Below are 15,027 nucleotides of genomic sequence, written 5' to 3'. Positions count from 1 at the left end.
CCCTAGATGTATATAACCTGTTGGCTTATAGAGAATTAAATCCACATATAGAAAAAGTAGTATTCTGTACGGAAGGGAAGCTGCTTCATCAGATCTCTGACCTGTTGTGAGCCATTTAAATTAAGCTGCACAGCAAAATGCCCAGCTAGAAAAAGCCACCCTGTTCAATGTATGGAAAGAGGGTCTTCATATGCAGTATTGCAACCAAAATGGTCTATTAAGACTACATTTTTTTCCAGCATAACTATGTGTTGGTATTTATTGTTTTCACTCACACAGGCAAAGGTAAAGTAAGTTTTAAGTAGCTTAAATTAACTAACATTTAAAACACTGATTAATGTTGTTTGCCATTATCTAAAAGTTCCTTTTGACCATTGAAATACTTCAGTTTACAGCTGGTTTGACTTTTAAGTTGCTTCTTAATCTTAAAAGAGCCTTGGTGTTTGTAGTATGCATTTCTTTTGCTGCAGTGAAAAGAAGTTGCTTGCTGAATAAAAAAGAAAGCATGAAGGCGCTCCTTTTCAAAAACTGGAGATGCTAGAAAACTTCTTATTTTCTGGTTCTAAACTTTGACTTAAGATTTGTACACCTTTATCTGGAACCTTTTTTAACAATAGTCTCGGTGCTCCAATGCAGGGCTGTCAGGTTTTACTTCTGCAAATAAAACTGTATCAGCCTGAATGGTCACTCCTCATTGAGTCTGACATTGTTGCACAGCATATTTAATGCTATTTTTTTACCTGTTTGTTTGGTTTGCATCAGTTTCCCTTTGATATTACTAATTTTTATACAAAATATTCAATATTTATTCTTAAACTTTGCTCTGTACCACCAAAAGACAATTGTTTTGTAAAACTTGTTTTGAATAAACAGACATTTCTTTTAAAGAACAAAACAACGAAAAAAGGTAAATATCTCTTGTTGCTTTCTTTGTAACTGACAGGCTTACCTCTGATGTGCTGAAATGCTATTCTGAGGTCCCTCTTGTTAGAGGATTTCAAACTGCTTTCCCCCCTCCTTTCCCCTGCTTGCTTTCTATTCTGCCTTGAATCAAACCTTTTGTAGAACAAAAGGTGAAGGAAGTGTTCTTGAGAAAAGAGACAGGTCAAAAAATTGTTTACCACGTTTCTAGGTCTAAAGTTGTGTAAAACCTCCAGGTATTAGAAGCTTTACTTGTTAATATTAACTCCAAAGTTGTATGTTCTCTTCCTGTAATCATTCCTCAAGAGATGTGTATCTATCTAAATAACTTCTATTTCAGATCACAGTTTGCACCTTTTGAAAGTAGCTGATGGTTTGGAGACCAGTCATAGTATTTTCATAGGGTGCAATTAAATTCAGATAGTAATAAGTTGCATTTTTGTATGTGCCTGCAATTTGTCTAGCATAATAGACAAGCTACTGTTTTTAGAAATGTAGTCTTTTACATCAAGTAATTTCAGCGTATACCTGTGTGAGAGAGAGGCATAACATAAGTATAAACTATCTAAATCATACTGAAGAAGAAAACAAAGAAAGTTATGTCAGTGAGGACTGTGGGGTTTGGCTTGTTGCAGGGCGGGTTTTTTTTGTGGGTTTTTTTTTTTGCGTGGTTCTTCTTTTAATTGTTCCCTTTGGCCTAGAAACAGTGCAGTTCAACTAAATTAAACTGGGTTTGCTTGGTACTTTCTGTTAAACTAAATGACTTAACTATTTTGTGTTTTAGAATACATCATTAATAATCTTTTTGTCAAGACTTTGCAGAAAGGGAGAAAAGCTTATTGGTTGCATTTAATGAAAAGAGAAGCTTCTCATAAGCATATAGTTCAAAACATGAATATCCTGAACACAGTGAGATTAATATGGCTTTTTTTGGTAAATACATGCAAGATTTATTCTAATGACTTCTCATGTCATGTAATTAATGCTTCCAAGAAAAACAACAAAAAAACAAACCAAAAAACCAACAACAAAAAAACCACAATCAGAAACCCCAACTAAACCACTAACCCCAAACAAAACATAAATCTTGCTTGCTTTTCCAGCTTGATAGACTGTGTATAAATGTCTATAAGCATTTCAGGGTCTTGATTATATCTAAATAGTGAACTTAAATCATATAACATGTACTATAAATGCAGTTATTTGCACTCTAAGAACAACAAAAAGATACTGGTTCACATGTGCAGCCTTACCTCCTCCTTGTTGACAAGTTCTCATCACTTTCACTCATCACAAGGACTCTGCTAGATCCTCCTTGGCTGGCTTCATGCATCACTTCAATCTGAATAAAAAAGGACACAGTAAAACTGAAAATACTTAATTGCTGATGCTGTTACTTACAGAATTTTTAACTTTTTAAAATAATAAAACCAGATCCTACCTAGTCTAGTAAGTCACCGGACAAGTTAAAATAATTCTAGATGTGTAGGTTGTAAATCAAGACTACTTCCTTTATATTTTTCTGCTTTTGTGCTCAGTATTGGTATGGGAGGCATTCTTGACTCCAGGCAGCATCTTTATGTTCTTCTGCCACAGAAGGTGCATTATCTCCTAATGTAGATAATTGCAGACATAACTGTTCCTTAGACTCTGAACTACTATGGGTTTTTGTTTCCTGCCTGAAGCCAGCCCAAAGACCTCACATTTTCAGAGGTCTTTGTACAGTACCATCTGAAGAAGCACGGGGAAACTGTCTTGGGCCTCTGAGAAGCGCCTTTGTGCTAGCAGCAGTATTAAGTAAGCGCATATGAGCTCAAATACTGAGCACATTATACATTTGCAAGGGCTGTCCCCAGGTTGAAAGGGACTGAAGAATTTTACATAATATTTTGAGAAACATTAACCTTCTTCCTTGTCCAGTCTTGCAAAGCTGGATCAAGTGTGCTCCAGGCAAGTTTTAAGCAGGCTTTTCCTCCTTTGGCCTGCGGCTTTAAAAGTACCAAGCACTACTGTGCTTACTCAAAGGCCATCTCTTCAAATTCAGTGAAACAACTCAGTGGCTGTGTTTGCAGTTAATCCAAGACAATATCTAAACTCCAGCAGAGTCTTTTAGGTTCCTGAGCACTTTCATTTTCAAGGGCTGATTCTGGCAGGGGGAAAAAGCAGCGGCCTGTCTTATGGTCTATGTAGCCAAATTCATTAGCTGGTTGGTGATGGTGGAATCCATTAATAAACTATACTCACATGAACTAGTGTCAGAAGTAAAATACAAACAAATTCTGTAGCAACAATGGGAGGGAAGGAGAGTGGGAATAATTTGCATTGTAGTCTTGTAAAGTAGATTTAAAAATGAATGAATGGATGTTTTCATAAAGCCTGTACCAGGTGGTTGCCTATACCTAACTCTGTGGGAGGAATGCAGCTGATCAGTTGCATTACTGATGAGAGTAAGACTGATTCCAGAGTCACTTTATATGAGTTTAGATAAAGGTGAGAACAGCTGTATGATGTTGCTGATGACTGGATTTTATTTTGTGCTTATTAGTGAAGCTGTAAGGCTGTTTTAGCCATTTCAGAAAGTGAACTGAATTTAATTTTTGCTTTTCACCTTTGGCAGTAAAGGTCAAATGTGTCAGCAAGTCAGGGGTATGAACAGTAGAAGAGTTGGGTTGAAGTAGCTTGCATTATATCTAAAGTTTAATAGAATTGTGCCGGGTAGACACTTGATACATTTTTAGCTTTTTATGCCTCAGGGTAACACTATTCCTCCCCTTCTCCCTCCTGAATATGTCCATCCTCCCAGAAAATAAAAAACAATAAACTAACAACCCCCGAAAACTACTAATTCTAACCCTGTTAGTGCAGAAATCACATATCGATCAGATCAAACCATTTTTTTATATTTAAAGCAAAGTAGCACTTTCATGTGTGGCTGTTACTGGTGTAAGAAGTGCCAAAGTATGAGTCTTGTTCTGTGGATTACTCATTAAAAATCAGAAAGTCCAAAATGTTTACTTTAAGAATATCTTCATTAATAGTGGGCTAAAGTGGAAACCACCCAGGGAACTTTCATCATAAAATGTGATCTCTGTTACTGGATATGTTCTCTTACAGAGCTCACCTGTAAAAACCACCTTTAAAATAACTAATGACCTATGAAAAAGTTAACAACTGCAACTGCAGGGGCTAATGTGTCATCTTGTTTCCCTGGGGTCTAACTTATTTTAGTTGGGACATTTCCCCAGAGGTATATTGACAAAGCTTATTCCCTTCCTCTTCTTCTTCTCCCAAACTGCTGAACAGTATAAAAAAGCATACTTGCTGTTATCACCCTTTCATGAGGCAGTCAAGATCTGATCAAGATCGTACATCTCTCCCATACTACCCAAGTTCTTTTGCTATTATTTTTGAATATTAGTTCTATTGTTTCCCTCAACACATTCATATTTTTCTTCTTCAAAACATAACTTAAATAGCATTTTTTACTATTCTGATGATATGCTGCCCTAAAGAGCTAATAATACATGAATCTCAATGCAGGGAAGATGCAAGAGCATTATTTCCAAAGTTGTTATTTAAAAGGTTGTAAGTGAATGGCATTGAATATGATTTGATTTCTGTCTCAGGTAAACTTTTAACTAAAGGGGATGGTGGCAAAGCTACATAACACTTGTGCACAGAAATACAATGTCAGTGACACTCCTGTATCTTGCAGGTACATTTAACATATTTGGATTTAGACCATGTACATAAACCAAGTGAAAAATGTGAGTCCCTCTGGAAAGAAAGGGAGACCTGGTCACCCAGGACATGGAGAAGGCTGAGGTACACAATGACTTTTTTGCCTTGGTCTTCACCAGCAAGAGCTCCAGCCACACTGCCCAAATCATAAGGCTGGGAGTGGGAGAATGAAACCCCCCCTGCTGTAGAAGATCGCATTTGAGATCATCTAAGGAGCCTGAAGGTGCACAAGTCTATGGGACCAAATGAGGTATATCCATGGGTCCTGAGGGAACTAGTAGATGTATTTGCCAAGCCATTATTTATCATATTTGAGAAGTCATGGCAGTACAATGAAGTGCCTGCTGACTGGGAAAAGGGAAATGTAACTTCCATTTTTAAAAAGGGAAACAAGGAAGACCCAGGGAACTACAGGCCAGTCAGTCTCTCCTCAGTGCCTATCAAGGCCATGGAGCAGATACTTCTGGAAACTATACTAAGGCACGGGGACAAAAAGGGGGTGATTGGTGACAGACAACATGGCTTCACTAAGGGCAAATCATGCCTTGACAGATTTGGTGACCTTCTGTGATGGGGCTGTGGCACTGGTGGATAAGGGAAGAGCAACTGACGTAATCTGCCTGGATTTATGCAAGGCATTTGACACTGCCCCACATAACATCCTTGTCTCTACTGGAAAGGCATGGATTTGATGGATAGACCACTTGGTAAATATGGAATTGGCTGGATGGTCACACTGAAAGAGTTGTGGCCAATGGCTCAAAGCCCAGGTGGAGGTTAGTGATGAGTGGTATTCCTCAGGGGTCAGTACTGGACTAGTGCTGTTTAACACCTTTGTTGGTGACATGGACAGTGGGATTGAGTGCACCCTCAGTAAGTTTGCTGACAACACCAAGCTGTGTAGTGCAGTCTACATACTGGGGGGAAAGGATGCCATGCAGAGGGACCTTGAGAGGCTGGAGAAGCGGTCCAATGCAAACCTTGTGAAGTTCAACAAGGCCAAGTTCTCTTGTGATACGGGATGTACCCAAAACACAGATCCTCCTACCTTAATTCCACCTTTAGTCTTCTTAATGTTTTTCTTTTTTGATAACTCTACTTCAGAAATGGTCTTTGGAGGGCAGGAAATTTCTGTGGACCTCCTGTTGGTAGCTGAAGGAATCAAAAAAAAAAAAAGTAACATTAGAAAATGTATGCCAAAGTTTGAAATCTAACTTCCTAATAAAAACTATGAGCAAAGATCCTGTCATATTAGTGGCAACTGAAACCCAGCTTAGAGAACTGAATTGTGGCTGGAGTGGTGACAGATCAGCCAGCACAAGAGATGAGCTTCATTGTTTGGTGCTCCATTGTGTCTCAGATTGGCACCTAAAAATCTACTTTGCAGTGACCCCTTTGGTTTGGCTTCCTCCCTGGCAGCCATCTTTAGGGCAGCACAGGTAAATGTTAGTCAGCTCTATCAACTGTTGGGTAATTTTCACTTGCAGTTTTTCAGCTCAGGTAGTGCTATGTGTGTGGATTTCCAAAGCAAGGAAATTTTGGTTATGGTAATGGTTTGCTAACGTCAGATTACAAAGGACTGTTCTCTGTAAGGTTTCATCACCTGAAAAGCGTAATCATACAGGTGTTCAGCAAATCACTGTGACCGTGTATGTAATGCCAGTGAATCAGAGGAAATAGCTTCAGTATATGCTCTGTCATGTCAGGTTTGTTTAGCCTTGTAGCCTCAGTAAACCACAGTTGACAGTGAGCTGTCTCATGCTACTAGAAAATCACCTTTAAAAATAAACCCACTTATCCTGAGACTGCTGTCCAAAGAAAAGCTCTAGAATGAACAATGAGAAGAGGCATCATACATTTGGCTTGAGTAAAAAATAGCTTCTCTATTACAGCTTTTGTTTTAAATTGACAGTAAGTTCACAGTGCATGCTATATGTGTGTAAGGCAAGCAGTGCCCTCCTTTTTCATAGCTGCTTAATTAATACAGGAATGTTATAGTAAAACCAAATAGGAATACCAGATGAAGTGATCAGTCTGGGTCAGGCAACAAAGAACAAAATTGTTGCAAGTTTGAGATTAAGTCCTTTTCAGTTTTATTCAGAGAAAACTTTTCAATTGAACAAGAACTTTTTCAAAAATAAAAGCTGGTGTTTTCAAATGCATCTGGTAACACTCTGTTTAAGATGATTTCACCAAGTTTAATGTCTTGAGGCGTTGAGAGTCTTGGTGGTCTCTAATAACTTTTTCTTCTCTGTGAGAAACTGAGAGATGCAATAAAAAGATGCAGACATCTTTGAATGAGGAGATCACAGTATCAAAAGATTAATGTAGGAGAGGACTGAATACTTTTTTTTTTAAAGAAACTCAGGAAATTTTCAAGTGCTCTTGTCATTAAATTATTTTTAATGTAGTAAAAAAGGGAGGAAAAAAGCATAGAAACACACTAAATTATATGCAGGTAAAAAGACAACATATCAGTTTCATAGGCAATAAAATAGAAGCTGATGTTTCTTCTACCCCATATCTTTTCAACCACCTTACCATGCAGCTGTGAAGAGAATTAATTAAAACAGCTTCTCTCCAGCTCTCCCCTAAATCTTCCTGGTTTTATCGCTTGCTGAATGACATGAGAACTTGGCAATGTCCCTTTTATGCCTATTACTTCCTTACAATGACTCCATATTAGAAAGTTTCTTCAACAGAACAGCAAAGCCTGGCAGCTACCAGCAGCTACAATCAACCACTAGAAAATTCTTACAGTTCCCAGGACTGAGCTGAAATGCAAATGTCGACTCTTTGGTTCTTCCATCACTCTCTTTCAGAATATACAGCAGGGGATTTGTTTTGATTCTGAGCACTACTTTCAACAGATGCCTTTTTCCCATCTTCAAGAAAGCTTTTCACAAAGTAGTAATTGTTCTCTCAAAGGTACTGTTATTTCACCCCAAAAGTGGTGTACTGACATTTTGAAGCCAAAGGGGGTTAAAGCAACATGCAGTGCATATAGGCTCTTTACTTATTGTCAAAGTTCTTCATACCTTTCTAATCTGCAGGAAGGATGATTTCTACTGCTGACAAAACCAGAATATTTGATCATCAACTCATTGATAAATTTTCAAACAGGCCCTTTTATGTTTTTTTCCCATGAATACCTGAGTAAAGTGGTTACAAGACTCAGCAAATGCTTCCATACTGATGCATACTGAAGATTCTGTTTAGCCTTAAATTCTCATCCACTGCTGTCTTGACAAGATGCAGGCTGTGATCATACCTATCACACTGAGCAATGTTGTCTCTTGTAGTCTCTCCCAACTATACTGTATTTATACACTGCAAAAACCAGCATTAAAAAAATAAGACTCAATCACAAAAATTGTGATTCAATTAAAGAAACAAAAATATTGTTTCATACTCTTTCCCCGCATGCTTACCAGGCACTTCGGAATACACTACTTATTCTGCCATTGTCCAGTTACTGTATCTAAATCTGAGTTCAGCCCATTGGATTGTTCTACAAAGCTAATTCCGATAGTGGATGTGTTATTAAAAGGAATGGAAGCAAAGAGAGTAACTTCAGGAAACCCAAGAACTTCTTCTTAGAACAGCGTAGTCAGCAATACCAAGTTGTTTGTCCTAATCCATTAATCAGAAAACTTTATAGCTTGAAGGGATGGTTGATACTGGTATGAAAATCCTGACTAAAAGCAGTCAGCAGAAAACATGGAAATCAAAGTTAGGACTTTGATGTCTGGATTGCAACTTGCAGACTCGGGAAAGAGAGCACTGGGCAGTTTAAGAGAAAGATGACAGGTTCATAAAAAGCCCAAGTGCAGATGCTCATTGATCCAGCAGCAAATTATATGGATCAGTTTACCACTTTCGTCTTGGCTTCATCAGCATGACACTTTTCAGAAAGGAGGAAGCAGATAGATGCAACTACTTCTATTTCGGGGTGAATTTGATTCAGATTGACACAGCAACTTTCCTCTTCCAATGAGACCCAGAAATGAATTGAAAACAGGAAGCAATCTGTTTTCGGTTATGCTCCAGAGTATTTCTGAGTTATTGACTGGCCCTGCATGTCACTACATCTACGTACTTTCTGAAGCACTTTAGAAAGAAACAGCCCAAATACCTGCCAATTATGATTGGACTAATTACTGTGAAATGTTTTGTAAGGGAAACTCCCTTACAAAATTCAGTACAGGTCATTATTGTACTGTACTGCTGAGGAAGCTGAGAGTTACAGTGTTCAACTGCCTACTGAAAGAACAAAGGCTCAGGAACAAAGGAAAATGATATCTATAAACAATCTAAGGCCTGCATGGTTTCAAGGTTGTTTCAGCCTATTGTTTCACAGTACTCCACTGGATAATGAGTAATGAAGATTTCCTTTTGAATTCATTAATATTTTAAATTGCTTGATGCTGCTTTTAAAGCAAATGTTATTAAAGGGTATTGTATGCAGAGGTAAATTTTTTATTGCAAAGATATTTTCAAGAAAGCAGGGTTTGGGTCTGTCACTTGCATGCACCTGGAGCACTGGGCTTTTTCAGTGGGGCTTTAGTACTGCTTACTGGTTTTCTATGAACAAGTTGCATGATAAATACAGAATTACTGTTTTATTACCTAGCCCACAGCACATGGTAATGTGGACTGTATTGTCCCTAACGGTGCTAGAAAAGTATGTAGTCTCATGTGCTCACTGATGCTTTGCAGCCTCTCCACAACTCCAGGACTGAGAAAAATTTAGTGAGGGCAATGTGCTGTGCTGCTTGTGAGGAAAGGCTGTGGTTTCACCCATTTCCCCACCCTGCTCCTGCATGGCAGGGTACTGGCACCATCTCTCACAGTGCGGGCTGCATCACACAATGAGGCACAAACAGAACTGTGTGCAGGTTGCAGGTGCTCAGAGACACCTGGATTAGCCCATCTGGGTAACTAGTCTCAGGTTTGTTCCTGCTAGAGTAAACGTAACTCATTAGCTAGCAAGAGACACAGACTCTGTAGTCAAGGGTTACGACACACACCCAGCACTTGTAAGACATTCAAAGCCTCCCTTAAACAAATATCGTGCTTTACGTTTAGGTCTCGCTTGAATTTCCCAACCACATGCTTCCCCATCTGTTTTCTGTGGAAGAGTTTATGCATTCTTACTAATCACCAGCAGAGTCAAACTTCTTTTAAGAACAGGCATGCAAACACCTGGTCTGCTAAAGTGTCTATTGGGGCTTGCAGCTCAAATGGTCTCACAGGAAGATGAGTTTGAAGATAATGGCTTAAGAGTTGTTTTGAATGCTGGAGATGACAAAAGAGCTTGCTTAGACAAGTAGAGCATCTAAGGTTTATCATTTAATGGCTTAATACAGAAAGTCTTTTCCGTTCTTAGGCAATATAATCTATACTTCTTCACTCTAGGAAAGTTGTCTTCAATTTTGTCCTCAATTGAACATCTGCCCATATAGGAGGCATGGAGCAAGACCCCTGTATGTGGAATATTATTCTGCAAGGAGGCATACTACTTGGTTTCCTCATACTTGTCTGAGTGTGATAGCAGCTCTACAGCCATAAAAATGAAAGCATCTTTTCTCTACTTCATTTATAGTAATATCTTGAACTACAGAAACGTGGTTTCCCAAAACCGTTAATGAAAATCACATGCACCATCTTTTCTGAGTCAGCTAATCCTCTGCAGCCTCACTTCTCCTGCACACATCCCCAGACTCTGCAAGACATTCTTTTTTTATTCTCTATCCAGATGTTATTAGTTAGTGAGTGTTATGCGCTAGTGACTGTGAGGAATGCTGGAATGGATCCAGTGAGCAGTTGTACACATTTCACTGAGATGAAACGAGTTTGAATTCTATTATTTAAAGAACTGAAAAGGTTCCAGCACACAAAGAAATCCCTAGGTTAATATTTTATAGCATTTAGAAGACAGGAGGTGCCAGAAGCTCAGCTACATGTGCAACCCTAATTTTGCCCCTTTGCTGCTAATGCATCTTGGTTCACACCCCTATAAGAATCCTTGCCTCATTCAGTGCCTGGAGTCAAAACCACTAAATTCATGAGCAGCTATTCACTATTTTGATTTATCTGTGTTTCTCAGTGGGGGTCCAGAGCCTTTCTATCCATATGCTATTTCAATCCCTGCTATGAAAGTAATTTTATTTTTTCTGATAGTCGTTTTTACAATTCAAGTGCCTTGTAAATATTTACTGAGCTGTTTTCACAACACTTCTCAGAGGTAACAGGCTGTTATCAAACCCACTGGGTTCCATAGATAAAGATCAAAAGAGAATACACTACTTTGAGAGACCAACTTGACATTTTTAGATCTGAATTTTCACATTACCGAGTACTATATGCCACTTCACATATTGAAGAGAGCATGCCCTACCCAGTAATTCTGATTTCAGTCTTTCACTGCTCTTTCATTGTAGATTTCTTCATATAGGTGAGCAGGTCGTTAAAAAAAAAAAACCAACCCTGCAAAACTGCACTAAGTTGAATCACATTAACACCCATATGGACTTTTAACAGGGTTGAAACCTTTACACCTAACAGCATCAGCTTCTCTTTCCCATGTCAACAGGAATAAAAGCAGCAGTTAAGTAGTCAGTGTCAGGGATGACCCCAGAACACTTGAAACCCATCTGAACTGTGTAAATCTCTCCCCTTCCTCCTAACCTGTGCCCACACACTTCTGCCTCCTTTTTGTGTCAGCGCTGCTGTTCATGGAACCGGATAATGAGGAGCTGAACTAGCCAAAACAGAACACCCATCCACCCCCAGTGGCAGTTTTCAGTTTCCTCCTTTGTTCCCACTAGTTATGTGACCATAAGTCCTGAGAGAGAGCAGAGTTACAAACACACCGCTGTGCTGGGCAAAGAAGAGGGAAGAGAAGGAGAATGACAGCCTTGCATTAAGAAAGGCTTAAGCTGCCACAAGATCATACTGTAAGGAAACTAGCAGTGCAGGGATAAGAAACATATTTTGTCTCTGTGATCCAAAGATTTTCGCTGACAACAAAGGAAATGAGACTATCGGAGCTAAACTGTAGCAGGTTCATATATAATGAACATGTATGCACCTTTTTTTCTTTTTTTTTCCTCCAAGTGCATATAATTCTGCCACATCTGGGCACTTTAGGAAGGGACAAAACTATTTTGTAGTGCCACTTTCCAGCTCTCCCCAAAGGTAACTGAAGGGAGACTATTTTCCTAGCCTTGCTCGCTGAGATGGCCAAATATTTTCTGCTTAAGTTTTCCAAGGAAGCGTCAGGCTGAAAAAGATAGCCTTTGGGAAAGTTTCATTTCAACAAGTTAGAGTCTGGGAGAATTACAAGCAAATTAAAATAGAAAAATGCTAACTACAGTCATCCCTAATAGCTTGTACTATCTTTTACACTTCTGTGGCTTATCCCACTGTGCCTGACAGCCTGTGGGCAATACCAGCCTGCATGGTTTGACTCTGTGGACTTATCCCAATTCACTCCAGCTAAGGAGTTTTGTACAGAAACACAAACCACAAATATGTAGTCAAATCATCAAAAGTGATACCCTCAGAAGTGAACTAGAGCAAAGGAATTTCTGCATCAAGTGACACTTCTTTTCTCTCAACTTATACATGGATCAGTTTAGCCATTATTAGTTTTCAAGCAGCTTCCATTTGGAATAAAAAGAGTTCTCGTTGAAATAAGATGTCATATATACTAATCAAATATTTTCAAGGCATTTATTATAAAAGAGTCAGCAGAGGATTTTCTGGGTTGATCTGTGAATAATTAAACAGATTCCCACAGCTAAAATGTTCACCAAGTCCAGCTGGCATAGACTTTTGAGCATCATAGAATCAAAGAATGGTCTGGTTTGGAAAGGACCTTAAGATCATCTAGTTTCAACCATTATAATTCCAGTATCAGTTTTTCAGTGCTGAACAGACCCATCCCCACAAAATTTACAAGTTCATTTGTGAAACCAAAAGCTTTAAGGAAAGTTAAGAAAAATGCTTCAGAATTTCCAGATCCACAGAAAAGTATTAGGTGAGGTAGAGTTCACAGTTCAGTGAACTAAGCTAAGACTTTGCAAAGAGTCACCAGAGACTATTAAGGACATAAGAAACTGTCACAGTCATTTCTCTGACAGAAATATGCCCTTTCACTCATACATGGTATCAGCTCTGCCTGTATTCACATATTCCATGTAAAATAAAGAGTCTCACAGTTACAGTAACAGAGTATTTCATGCCTGAACCTTCACATATGTTAAGATTTTTTTTCCGTTATCACCCTGATTTAGACTGAATTTCCCATACCACTCCTTATTAGGGAAATGCATAGTCAGCAAGTCAAAAAAAAAACCAAAAATCTATTTTGGAATGAAAGTAACTTCTTTTTTCCTTTGCACTGACGACCACTGCAATGCTGTCATGGTATCATCTGCTGCCTGGGGACAAAAGCCTTTCTTTCTAGCCTTCTATTTCTGTTTACCACTTTTTACTGCCTTTGCCTGTCTTTGTATTTATACAGCCTAGGAATATGGTATTTTATTTTGCCATAATCTATTTTGCAAACTTTTAGAAATGTTCAGGTAACAAATAGTAACATGTTACAGTATCTATTTCAAGACGGTGCTCTTAGCCTCTCTCATTTTTTCCAAGATGGTGTTCAGTAAATTCTCTTCATAAATAAATATTGATACTGCATTGATCCTGTGAATGTGAAGGGAGGGCACACAGGAAAGTCCAAGAGAAGGTAGCTTCAAGATAAGCAGAATTTTACAGCCTCATTTTCAAAGCTTGGAATAGAACTCGGTGTCCTTGTTTCTATTCTCAGCTACATTTCAGACTCAGACTGTGAAACCCCTTGGTAAATCACTCAGTTTATCTGTGCTTCAGTTTTCTTTCAGAGGAGAAGATGTTAAAATACTTACCACCAGCACTTGCCAAGAGCTTTGTCATTCTGAGGAAAAGGGGACTTAGGAAATTTAAAGTATGTAGTGGACAATTTGGATAGTACCCAAAGGATGCCATTACACAGAATATGTAGGTATACATGTACTGTTCATGGCAGCTGAAGTAACTGGGGTGGTTTCTTTTTCTTTTTTGTACAGAATACTCTAGATCAACCATTTTCAGGCACAAAGAATCTGAATGAGATGCTACGGTCTACTTATCAGTGTCTAAACAGGACTGGGTTGCACTTTGCATCTCCTCAGAGAGCAACTGGAGTAACATTTTGAAGTAAGTAAGTTTAAACTACCTAGTAATTTGCAACAGGATATCAGAGGCTAATCCTTGTCACACAATTATCCTGTATTATGTGTGTAACACTGAACTATACTGCAAGGGTCAAATCTCATGATTTTTCTGTGAAAGACCTCATAGTACAGGGTTGGCTGTATGAATGAGAATCAAAACTTAAAGCATTGTCATTTATATACTAGTGACTATTCTTTAAGGTTCTATCTATACCAAAAGTTTAATTAAAAAAAATCTGCAAGTGCTCTAAAATAACAAGAAAGAAGTTCAAGAAACACAAGAGACTGCATGTATACACAAACCCACAAGACTAGCATTTAGCCTGACGATGCAGTTTCACAGTAGGTGAAAGCCATTCTGTAGTGCCACTAGCAGGGGCTAGCTAGTTCTGACCTACTGACCACCTAACCCCATTTTTCTGCAATTTCTTTTGCTTCAGCAGTAGTGCCCATGTAGTGAACAATCTGACCAGTTTTGAAGTTAGTGCCACTTTGAGCAAGGTGATTGGGTTATGTGATCTCCAGAGCTCCCTGGATTTTTGTGACTCATGCGATGGAAAACTAACTACTACATCATTGAGTTTTCAAAGTAAATCACAACTCATACAGCTAATTGACTGCCAACAACAGTGCAAAAGGGGAACATATTACTGGAGGATGTGCAGGTAGCAGAGCAAGACCTTTTCAAAGGAAATGTCCTCTCAGCTTGCTTTAAGCCAACAGCAAAGCTGAAGCTTGAGGTAGCAACTGTATGTTAAAAACACATAGTTTAGGGGAAAAATGTACAGATGTCAAACAGGCTTAGTAACCAGAAGATTTTTTTCTTTTCCTGGGTAAGAAAGGATGAGTGTTGGGGAGCAGAGGAGAACAACAGGGACATTTGTATGACCTTGTGATAGCATGCCTAGAAAGCAAAATGGTCAGGCTACTGGCTGTCCTAATCTTCCTGCTGAGAAAGCAAAGTTTATTGTATGCTCTTCATGCAAATTAGCTTTTTCCAAAGGTTTTTGCTGAAGGTGCCCCTTTCAAAAAGCCCTGAGTTTCCCTTTTTTGATTTTTTGTAAGCATCTCTGCTGAAAAGGGTCAACCCCTAATCGGTACTACT

At 38.7% G+C, this 15,027-nt stretch overlaps 1 protein-coding gene across 7 annotated transcripts in view; it reads right to left on the bottom strand.

The window, feature by feature from the left end:
* Window positions 1-15,027, bottom strand: part of MCF2L2 (MCF.2 cell line derived transforming sequence-like 2) — a 184,171-nt gene that overhangs the window by 86,823 nt on the left and 82,321 nt on the right. For all 7 annotated transcript variants that reach the window (XM_057400402.1, XM_057400403.1, XM_057400406.1 and 4 more), the window contains exons 14-15: window positions 5,711-5,814; window positions 2,175-2,263 (exon numbers count right to left, since the gene is read on the bottom strand). In XM_057400402.1, coding sequence (XP_057256385.1) covers window positions 2,175-2,263; window positions 5,711-5,814 — 193 coding nt within the window. The remainder of the gene's footprint in view (window positions 1-2,174; window positions 2,264-5,710; window positions 5,815-15,027) is intronic.

This window comes from Pezoporus wallicus, unplaced genomic scaffold (assembly GCF_028554395.1).
Source record: "Pezoporus wallicus isolate ANWC-B61680 ecotype Strahan unplaced genomic scaffold, APGP_CSIRO_Pwel_v1 contig_6897, whole genome shotgun sequence".
Lineage (NCBI taxonomy): Eukaryota > Metazoa > Chordata > Aves > Psittaciformes > Psittacidae > Pezoporus > Pezoporus wallicus.
This window is presented reverse-complemented; position numbering and strand designations above follow the sequence as displayed.